Raw genomic sequence first — 11,878 nt, 5'->3', positions numbered from 1 at the left:
TGATCGATTCCACCCAGTGCAAAGAAAAAAAATATATGAATGTGTGAAACTTTCTCTTTTCTAAACTCGAGAGTCAAAATAAAAAAAATTCAATATTTACGTAAATATTTTGACTCTGACCAAACGGCGTCAGAGTCAAAATCGAAAAAAGTTGACGGAGAGGGTTGTATTGGGAAATTGTACAGTACATGGGGTAAATCGATGAAATTGAGAGTACGAGGGGGTAAATTGGAATTTACCCTTAATCTTATTGTGCAACCAAACCAGACCAAATAGAATAAATTAATAATAGGGCAAATGGCAAATAAGCCCATGACAAGGGGCACTTAAGTAAAAGAGGGAAATCCAACTTTTTTACCTTTCAAATAAATTCAGCTCATTCAAACTTATTTGCAAATAAGAAAAATCATTTATATATACCAAAATTACCTCCAATTCATTGAAACTTAATTCAACTCCAATTTCATAATTTACACCACAATTTAGCCAAATTTCATCAAGTAACAAATTTTAACCATAATTTTAATTTTGACCCGCCACCACCGGAGACCGTTGGTCTTCGGCTTTAACTTTTTTTTTTTTCTTTTGAAAACTTTTTTTTTCCGGTAGGTCAACCGCCGTGGATCGCCGGGTCTCCGGCGTAGACTTTTTTATATATATATAAATTTGTTTTTCCTTAAAAAAAATATTTTAATTAATATTACTGTATTGGCTACTAAATTACTGTCTCCAACGGTTATTTAACTGTCGAATACAATAATTTAACTCTTAATTGACTTTTTTTTTTCTTCAAAAATATTTTAATTAATATTACTGTATTGGCTACTAAATTACTGTCTCCAGCAGTTATGTAACTGTCTGAGACAATAATTTAACTGTTAATTGACTTTTTTTTTTAAATATTTTAATTAATATTATTGTATTCGTTGCTAAATTATTGTCTCCAGCAGTTATTTAACTGTTGGAGACAGTAATTTAACTGTTAATTGACTTTTTTTTTCTTAAAAAAAATATTTTTAATTAATATTACTGTTTTGGCTGCTAAATTACTGTCTCCAGCAGTTATTTAACTGTCGGAGACAGTAATTTAACAGTTAATTGACTCTTTTTTTTTTTTTGAAATTTTTTTTCTTAAAAAAATTATTTTAATTAATATTACTGTCTTGACTGCTAAATTACTGTCTCCGATAGTAATTTAATTGTCTAAGGCAGTAATATTAATAATATTACTGTTCGGGAAAATAATATTCATAATATTACTGTCACAAATAGAAATATTCATGTCTGAGACAATAATTTAGTAGCCAAGACAGTAATTTTAATTAAAATATTGTTTTCTAGGAAAAAAAATTCGAAAAAAAAAGATCAATGCCGGAGACCGGCAGTCAACGGTGGTTGACCGGCCGGAAAAAAATTTCAGAAAAAAAAAAGAGTTTTCACAAAAAAAAAAAAGTCAACTCGGAATCTTGCCGGAAAAAAAATTATTTTCTGAAAAAAAAATTCAAAATTATTATTTTGGAGGTTATTCGTTGCTAAATTATTGTTTCCAGCAGTTATTTAACTGTTGGAGACAGTAATTTAACTGTTAATTGACTTTTTTTTTCTTAAAAAAAATATTTTTAATTAATATTACTGTCTTGGCTGCTAAATTACTGTCTCCAGCAGTTATTTAACTGTCGGAGACAGTAATTTAACAGTTAATTGACTCTTTTTTTTTTTTTGAAATTTTTTTTCTTAAAAAAATTATTTTAATTAATATTACTGTCTTGACTGCTAAATTACTGTCTCCGATAGTAATTTAATTGTCTAAGGCAGTAATATTAATAATATTACTGTTCGGGAAAATAATATTCATAATATTACTGTCACAAATAGAAATATTCATGTCTGAGACAATAATTTAGTAGCCAAGACAGTAATTTTAATTAAAATATTGTTTTCTAGGAAAAAAAATTCGAAAAAAAAAGGTCAATGCCGGAGACCGGCAGTCAACGGTGGTTGACCGGCCGGAAAAAAATTTCAGAAAAAAAAAGAGTTTTCACAAAAAAAAAAAAGTCAACTCGGAATCTTGCCGGAAAAAAAATTATTTTCTGAAAAAAAAATTCAAAATTATTATTTTGGAGGTTATTCGTTGCTAAATTATTGTTTCCAGCAGTTATTTAACTGTTGGAGACAGTAATTTAACTGTTAATTGACTTTTTTTTTCTTAAAAAAAATATTTTTAATTAATATTACTGTCTTGGCTGCTAAATTACTGTCTCCAGCAGTTATTTAACTGTCGGAGACAGTAATTTAACAGTTAATTGACTCTTTTTTGTTTTTTTTGAAATTTTTTTTCTTAAAAAAATTATTTTAATTAATATTACTGTCTTGGCTGCTAAATTACCGTCTCCGATAGTAATTTAATTGTCTAAGGCAGTAATATTAATAATATTATTGTTCGGGAAAATAATATTCATAATATTACTGTCACAAATAGAAATATTCATGTCTGAGACAATAATTTAGTAGGCAAGACAGTAATTTTAATTAAAATATTGTTTTCTAGGAAAAAAAATTCGAAAAAAAAAGGTCAATGCCGGAGACCGGCAGTCAACGGTGGTTGACCGACCGGAAAAAAATTTCAGAAAAATAAAGAGTTTTCAAAAAAAAAAAAAAAAGTCAACTCGGAATCTTGCCGGAAAAAAAATTATTTTCTGAAAAAAAAATTCAAAATTATTATTTTGGGGGTTAATGTGATATATTTGTTTAAATCCGGGGTCAATGTGTAATATTAAAAAAGTTAGAGCATAATAGATGAAATGGATAAGAATTATATTATGGAGGATATCTTAGAGTAAAGACATGGAATGAGTCTATTTGAAACACTGTTTTTTTTTTTATGGACCTATGTGCATTTAAATCACATGTGATTGACGTATTTGTCATTCGCGTTGATAATAATAATAATGATAATAAATAAAAAATAATAATAATGGGGGTGTTGACTTGCTAGGCGCTCACATCCTCTGATTAAGATGTAAGTAAAACGAGGACCCCACACAACTCTTCATAAACTTTCATCAAACCTCCTATTTTCTCTCTCTCCCCCCTTTTTTTCTCTCTCTATCTCTGCCCTTTCTCTCTCTAAAAACTGAAAAACCAAAGCATTATTATTGTTCATAACGGTGATGGTGGTGGTGGTGGTGAAGGAGGAGGGACATGGAGGCTGTGGAGGAAGTGGCGGCGCCGCCTTGTCGGAATAACACCACCGACCTCTCCCCCATCGCCAAGGGCAAGCGCACCAAGAGACTCAGGACTCACTCCCCTATTCCCTTCACCATCACACCACCACCCCCCGCCGCCGACCACCACCCTCCCCGCCGCAGCCCCACCTCCTCCGAGGAGAGCACCACCACCGAGGAGGTCGAGACCGCCAGATGCCTCATCCTCCTTTCCCGCGGCCATTTTCCTCCACTCTCCCCCAAACCCACCAGGACCGGCGGCGGCGGCGCGTGCGTCTACACATGCAAGACGTGTAACCGCGCATTCCCGTCGTTCCAGGCCCTCGGCGGCCACCGCGCGAGCCACAAGAAACCCAGGAACGATAAGAGAGCCGCCATGTTTTCCGACGAGGAGGATTTTCCGTCGCCGTCGATGTCTTCATTCAGGAACAGAATTTCCCCCAACTCCCTCTCTCTCCAGCTGAGCAACATCTCCACCACCGCCGCCTTCTCCGCCGCCGTGAAGTCGTCGCCGTCGCCCAGGATCCACGAGTGCTCCTACTGCGGGGCGGAGTTCACCTCCGGCCAGGCCCTCGGCGGCCACATGAGGAAGCACCGCGGCGGTCCGATATTAAACAGGTCGCCGAACAACGTCCAGTTATTATTACCAGAAGCCTCCATTGAAGAGCTCGAGCTCGCACAATCCAAAAAAACCCGACCCGGACCCGGACCCGGATCCGGGCTCTCTTTGGATCTCAATCTTCCGGCGCCGGAAGATAATCATGATAAAGAGAAAGAGCGACCATTGATTAACTGCCATTATTAAAATTGAGAAGCTTTTTAAAAATTAATTTTATTATATATACATGTTCGGCACTACTCTTATTTACTACTAATATATTTTTTTATTATATTATTATTCAGACAATTATAATTTATTTATTTATTCGATATTCAATTTGTACATTCTATTTAATTAACAAGTTTTTTGAATATTGATACAATGGTAAATAAATAGACTTGAACATATCATTTAATTTTTTTTATTTAATTTAATGCAAGCTAATTACTTGAGTTATTGAGTGTTTAAACGATTAACAATTTTAGTTATATAAGCCTATAATTAATCGATTAAAAACTATGTTCCAATTTCGATTTTCGAACCCTAATTAAATTATAGTAACCATAATATCTTATAATAGTTTATTTACACATAAAAATACAAATATTTGAGTGATTAAGAATTAAATTACATGGCATATTTTCAATTGTTCCAATCATATTTTTTTATCGATCTAAATATGACGGAAGGGCGAGCGCATCGAAAGAGCTCGAGCTCGAATTACAAATGTATAAATGCATGGTTTTGTTTTTAAAGAAAATATATATATATATATCCAGAGTCTAATTGTCCCAATCATATCGTTCGATATGCCCTTCTGGAAGACCATTGTCAAAAAAATAAATACCATCACTTCTCGCTACCCAATAGGAGTGGTCCCGGACAACTGGTTCGAACCACGGTTGTTTAAAAGCATCGAAACTTTTATTCTTCGAACCCCACCAGAGTTGGCAGGTAAAAATAGTTCTCGGGATTAGAAAACTTTCGCAAAAGCTCCAATGAAATTCTTCGTCGGTGTGAAGTGTATGGAATCCAAGATCGTCATCTCTTGATACGCAGTGCAATTTCAATGGTTCCGAGTCGCGAGGGAGATGACTTATGATGTAAACCCTTTGTTTCGCCGTTATAAAACATCCGGCGGCGAATTCTCGAAGAACGATGAGATGTACAAAGAGAAATATCAAAAATGTTTTTATGATGATCATGGTATATCTCATTTTCTTTTTCTTTAATTTGATGTATTAATTTTCATATATCTTTGAAGTCCTTCTTATAAGCAATTTGACTAATTCTTATGCAGCCAAATGAAAGTTGTGAGGGACAAAAATCGAATTTAAAAAATGAAAATGTAAAGATTGTGGTTAGTTAGAAGTTATGAAATACTTTGTGCATGCAGTTTGTGAGAAGTATTCTTTAATTTTTTTTTTTTGGGTGTTAAAATGCATTTTGCCCTCAATACTTTTGGCATTTTTGCACTTTACCCCTAAACAAAAAAAAAATTGAGCGCGATCATATTTGGGACTTACTAATCTGCTACACCAACGCCTAAAAAGTCCAATTTTGGCAAAAAGAACTCCCTGAATTGCACACATGAGAATGGATGGGCAATGTTGTCAATTCACATGGTTTTAAAAAAAAAAAATTAACTGCCCAAAGTATGGGGGCAAAGTGCAAATACATCCAAAATACGGGGGCAAAGTGCAAAATGTCCAAAGTACGGGGGGCAAGGTGCAACAGCGTCCAAAGTTTGGGGGCAAAAGTGCATTTTCTTTTATTTTTCCCTTCCGGTATGCTATGTTCAATCCAATGAAAAACGAAGATATATAAATAGAACTTAACCCCTGTGTTTTGAACATTTTACACATGACCCCATTGTACTTTATATTAACACTTATCTCCAACCTCTTCTACAGATATTTCAGCTTATAATATCTTTTATTATTCCTTAGATTGTAGAGATTAGTTGTTATGTTAGTCTAAATAAATCCCTCGAAGATAGGAGATTTATAGCTTGATTGTTTAGGGTTTGTTATTTCTCCTCTGTATATATTCTTGTACACGATGGTTAATAGCATGTTTTTCAATAATCCTTTGTAATCTCTTCTATATGGTATCAGAGCCTTTCTCACTCTCACGAGTAATATCTATTTCTACCCACCACTCACCCATGGCTACCACAACTCCTGCAACTAATACCATTCAATTGGTTCAATTTAATCCGGCTTCCCAACTGCCTTTGAAACTCACAGGAGCTTCTAACTTTTCCAATTGGAAGGCTCAAGTCTCCTCGCTCATGTACGGACATGACATATTTTCTTACCTTGATGGCAGCACACCTGCTCCAGCCCCGACAACCACCACAAACAGTCAGGAGGTGCCCAATCCACTATATAAACTTTGGTTTCGGCAGGACCAACTTATTCGTAATGCGTTGATGGCCTCAGTAGATCCGACCATCACCTCCACCATTGTTGCCGCTGCCACTTCCAAACAAGCATGGGAAGCTCTTCACACACTCTACGCCAATAAATCTCATACAAGAATCTTCAGTCTCCGAAACTCCTTAACCAAAGTTTCGAAGGGTACAAAATCCATCGCTGAATATCTTCGAGATATTCGAAGCATTGCCGATGAACTTGCCACTGCTGGTGCGCCAACTACGACCGAAGAACTAGTCGTCAAAATTTTGAGTGGCCTTACTTCCGAATACGAAGCCATTTCCGCTGCGATTCAAGCACGTGACTCAGCCATATCCTATGAGGAGCTATTTGACAAACTCATTAATCATGAGATGTTTCTCAAACACAATGAAGCTCAGAAACCTGTACCTCCTATCACCGCTGTCGTCGCTCAAAGGGCCAACAACTCTTTCACATCTTCTCGTAATACTCGAAGAAGCTATCCACAACAACAAGCATGGCGCTCTCAGCCCAATCGTAACCAAACATGGAGAAATTCATCTTCTCAGTGGTCTCCATCATCTGCTCCACAACAATTCTCACAGGTACAATGCCAACTTTGTGAGAAACTTGGTCACACTGCACGTGTCTGTCGATCCCGCTCACACAATCATATGGAAGCAAAAGCCAATTTCGTCTCCAAATCTACCAATACTCCGACATCTCCATGGATCTTGGACTCCGGAGCATCTCATCATTTGACTTCCGAACCTCGAGGTTTCACCAATACCGACGAGTATCATGGAACGTCAGAAGTAGCAATGGGTGATGGTAACATGATCCCTATAACTCACACTGGTTCTACTCAATTAAGTGCATCTAATTTTACTTTCAAACTCTCTAACACATTATGTGCGCCTGCTATCAAACAAAATCTTATCTCTGTCTCAAAATTTTGCCAATACAATCTCACATCTATTGATTTTTTTCCTTTCAAATTTCTTGTGAAGGATCTGAGTACGGGAACCCCACTAGTGTGCGGCAGGAGTAACGATGGACTCTATGAGTGGCCCAATTTCAATAATCCAGTGTCTCTAAGTGCACTTACAACACATCCTCTTGACTTGTGGCACCGTCGATTGGGTCATCCCAACTCTCGAACATTGCATTTTATGTTGAATAAATTTTCCTTACCATTCTCAGCTAAGGAAAAATTTTATTTTTGTAATTCCTGTTCGTCGAATAAAGTCCATAGGCTTCCGTTTTATCAAAATACATTGTCCAGTGATGCCCCCCTTAAACGACTTTTCAGTAATTTATGGGGGCCATCTCCTGTCCTATCTATTGATAAAAAATTATACTACTGCATTTTCGTCGATCAATTTACAAAATATGTCTGGCTTTATACTCTCAAAACAAAAAATGAGGTTCAATCGATATTTCAAAAATTTCATCCCTTGGTTGAAAATTTTTTCAAGACCAAAATTGTGTCATTATATACAGATGGGGGTGGTGAGTTTCAAAGCCTAGGTCCTTATCTTCAATCTCATGGCATAGAACACCTTTTCTCTCCTCCTTATACCCCACAAAGAGTTGCAATTGCAGAACGCCGTCACCGGCATATTATTGAAACGGCCAAAACATTACTCTATCAAGCCTCGTTGCCTTCTAAATTTTGGTCGTTTGCCTGTCATCATGCAACCTTTCTAATTAATCGCCTACCTACCCCGAATCTGCAAAATCAATCTCCATATAAGAAATTATTTGGAGAAGATCCGAACTACCAATCATTGAGAGTTTTTGGTTGTCTTTGCTACCCGTGGTTGAAACCATACACGAAAAACAAACTTGAGCCTCGCTCTAAACCTTGCATATATCTCGGCTTCTCTGTTACTCACCATTGTCATCAATGTTTTGATCCAAAAACCTATAAGTTATTCTTGTCTCGAGATGTCAATTTTTTTGAAAATATTTTTCCGTATGAAAATATTTTTCAGAACTTGAAAGATGATATTTCAAACAAAGATTGGGATATTGTTTTTCTTCAAAATACACTCGAAAAAGAAATTCCATCTCCATCCTTGTCGCTTGACATACCACAGCCCATAATCATTTCACAAGACTATTTACGGCGCCACTCCGGAGCTCCGACATTGCCACCAGTCAACACTAGTTCGGGACTCTCTCTACCAGGTAATTCTACACCACCATCATCTAATATACCCCCACTCACAACCACCACAGCCACAAACCCATATATTCCCACTCATTTAATAACTCACCAGCACCTTGTTTCAGCCTCTTCTTCAGCATTACCCACAACCCATAATTCCAATCCCATCACCATTGCTCCACCTACAGCCGAAAATTCCAACCCACCCACCATTGCTCCTCCAACTTCTTCTTTATTACCCACAACCCAAAATCCCAAAGCCTCTACAGCTGAACCAAGCCGTATAACCACTCGATCCCGAAATAAAATATTTAAACCGAAACGAGTTTTTGACTTCACAACAAAACTTCCCCCCCTCAGCACTCCTAACACCCTTAAACAGGCTATTCAATTTCCTCAATGGAGCGATGCTATGAAAGTAGAGTTTGATGCATTATTGAACAATCAAACATGGGAGTTAGTACCACGGGATCCCACACAAAATATTATTGCTTGCAAATGGTTGTTTCGAGTCAAGCAAAAACAAGATGGTACAGTTGATCGCTTCAAAGCGAGGTTAGTAGCTAAGGGCTTCACTCAAAGGGCCGGCATCGATTATCACTCTACATTCAGCCCAGTAGTTAAAGCTACTACGGTACGTCTTGTTTTGTCCATTGCTGTCCAAAATAACTGGCCTCTGCATCAACTAGACATTAACAATGCATTCCTCCAAGGACACTTGGAAGAGGAAGTGTTCATGCAGCAGCCTCCTGGTTTTGAACATGAAGATTTGCCGAGCCATGTGTGTCGCTTAAAAAAAGCCATTTACGGTCTTAAACAAGCCCCGCGGGCATGGTATATTGAGTTGACCAACTCGTTACAGCAAATGGGGTTCAAAAAATCGAAATCTGATAGCTCGCTCTTTATTGCTCATAGAACAAATGTATCTCTCTACATTTTAGTCTATGTTGAAGATATTATTGTCACAGGGAGCAGCACAAAACTCATTCGAGAGGTTATCTCTACTCTCTCAAGTCGATTTTCTCTCAAAGATCTTGGTCTTCTTACGTATTTTTTGGGCATTGAAGTATTTCGTAAACCTGCCGGCATATTTCTCTCGCAATCTAAATATATTATGGATATTCTCCATGATTCCAATATGCAAGATAGCAAAGGCGTTCTCACTCCGATGAGTTCAAACCAAGTCCTCTTTGCCAATGATGGACATGAACCGACAGATGCCACCAACTACAGAAAAGTGATTGGCAAGTTGCAATACTTATCTTTCACTCGGCCCGACATCACGTATTCTGTAAATAAATTGTCCCAATTTATGCACTCTCCATCTGAAAATCATTGGAAAGCAGTGAAGCGAGTTCTCCGATATCTCCAACATACAGCTACTTATGGTCTTCAAATAAACACTCAGAATGACCGGAATCTTTATGTTTACTCAGACGCCGACTGGGCTGGTAACCCGAATGATCGCACATCAACAACGGGATTTCTTATATTTCTTGGATCAAACCCCATCAGCTGGTCTTCTAAAAAACAAAAAACGGTTGCCCGATCATCAACAGAGGCGGAGTATAGGGCTGTTGCTACGGCAGTCACGGAAACTAATTGGGTAATGAACTTGCTACAAGAGCTTCAAGTAACACTCTTTCGACCACCGAAGATTTTCTGTGATAATATTGGGGCTACCTATCACTGTCAAAATCCTGTGTTGCATAGTAAAATGAAGCATATAGAAGTTGATTTTTACTTTGTGCGAGATCAAGTAGCAAAGAATCAAGTCACTGTGACTCATATACATGCAGCAGACCAATTGGCAGATACACTTACGAAACCTCTTCCGAAGCCTGCTTTCCATCGTCATTTGTCCAAGTTAGGTGTCGTTCCTCAACACCCAACTTGAGGGGGGCGTATTAACACTTATCTCCAACCTCTTCTACAGATATTTCAGCTTATAATATCTTTTATTATTCCTTAGATTGTAGAGATTAGTTGTTATGTTAGTCTAAATAAATCCCTCGAAGATAGGAGATTTATAGCTTGATTGTTTAGGGTTTGTTATTTCTCCTCTGTATATATTCTTGTACACAGATGGTTAATAGCATGTTTTTCAATAATCCTTTGTAATCTCTTCTATACTTTAGAGTTTATGTTAACATAATAATATAATGATTTATCAATATAATCGATCAATGAAATTTTCCCAAATTTGAAACATAATATATTGAAATTTAATCTTTATTATATACAAAATAGATAAAGCTATTCACATTTACTTCTCATAAAGTACATGGCTTAGGGGTTTTTTTTAACCATTCCAATCATATTTCTTCATCAAGAAATTTGGGAATTTATCGTCGTAAGAAAAATAAATACCATCCCTCATTGCAATCCAATAATACGTATCGATATCATCTTCGATAAGTTTCGATCTGAAAGCATCGAAAGCTATATCTTTTGATCCCCACCAAAGGTGACAGAAGAACAGTGTATTGGGAATAATATTTTCGCAGAAACTCCAATGAAATTCTTGATTAGCATCGTAAAGCGTGTGATTACCAAGATCGTTATCTTTAGATGCACAGTGTAACTTCAATGGTTCGGAGTTTGGAGGCAGATAATGAATAATATAAACCTCGAGCTTCGGTGCCAAAAAACATCCACCCGCAAAATTTTGAAGAATATTAAGTTCGATAATAACGAAAAATAACAAGAGGATTTTCGCCATGGTGTACATATCTTATTTTTTTGTTCAATGTCTTATTATTCGTTTTCGGGGTTCCTTTTATTAACAAAATTTCATTTAATAGAAAAAATAACATTGGATTTACTGTAATCCGATAAATAAAAAGGTCGACCGGGTAGAAGATGGGTGGTTACAACAATCTATGGTGGACGAAAATTAAATTACATGCTACTTTTTTCTTTTTTAGGACAAAAAAAAAAGTTGTAAATTTTATTACATATTAACTAACAAACTTTTTATGTAATAGTGTTTTCTCATACAAGATTGTCGTAATAAAGGGCGATCTGGTAATCATATTGCCCGTAAGTTAGCTTGGAGAGTTTCGATATAACGAAGGAGTTCATCTTCCCGCGAGCTACGCAATTTAGCATTAATTGTATTATTTTCCCCTCAAAAAAAAAAAGTTGTTAACGAGCTCGTTAAATTCGATTTTTTCCATACAAAACAAAAAAAAGATAATAAAAAATAAGACTAATCGGTTTGTATAAATTGCAAATTTTAATTCTATTTAATCATAATTAAAAATTACTCTTCATTTATTTATCACGCGTATACATATATAGCTCGGGAATTACACAAATAATATTTCTAATTGTTCCAATCGTATTTCTTCTTCAAATCATCCGGGAAGTGATACGCATTAGCAAAATAAATACCGTCGGATTGTGGTACCCAATAAATAGAGGGGGTACCAAAATCGATCGGTTTTTGCACAAAAACGTCGAAAGCTCGATCTTTCAA

At 36.4% G+C, this 11,878-nt stretch overlaps 2 protein-coding genes across 2 annotated transcripts; one reads left to right on the top strand and one right to left on the bottom strand.

Moving 5' to 3' along the window:
* Nucleotides 1-3,076: 3,076 nt before the first annotated feature.
* Nucleotides 3,077-4,196, top strand: LOC105955408 (zinc finger protein ZAT2). Its single transcript, XM_012979123.2, has one exon. It carries the CDS (start codon nt 3,202-3,204, stop codon nt 4,027-4,029), a length of 828 nt encoding a protein of 275 aa, XP_012834577.1. The 5' UTR covers nt 3,077-3,201; the 3' UTR covers nt 4,030-4,196.
* Nucleotides 4,197-10,699: 6,503 nt separating this feature from the next.
* LOC105955332 (S-protein homolog 5) lies at nt 10,700-11,119 on the bottom strand. The gene has a single exon (XM_012979048.1). It carries the CDS (start codon nt 11,117-11,119, stop codon nt 10,700-10,702), a length of 420 nt encoding a protein of 139 aa, XP_012834502.1.
* Nucleotides 11,120-11,878: the final 759 nt, after the last annotated feature.

This window comes from Erythranthe guttata, chromosome 6, assembly GCF_056151865.1.
Source record: "Erythranthe guttata isolate IM_541 chromosome 6, IM_541, whole genome shotgun sequence".
Classification (NCBI taxonomy): Eukaryota; Viridiplantae; Streptophyta; class Magnoliopsida; order Lamiales; family Phrymaceae; genus Erythranthe; species Erythranthe guttata.
The sequence above is the reverse complement of the archived record's forward strand: the minus strand, read 5'-3'. Positions and strand labels throughout refer to the sequence as shown.

Bases quoted from the DNA above. Each gene is read 5' to 3' on its own strand.
- LOC105955408 (XM_012979123.2), top strand. From the start codon at position 3,202: ATGGAGGCTGTGGAGGAAGTGGCGGCGCCGCCTTGTCGGAATAACACC.
- LOC105955332 (XM_012979048.1), bottom strand. From the start codon at position 11,119: ATGGCGAAAATCCTCTTGTTATTTTTCGTTATTATCGAACTTAATATT.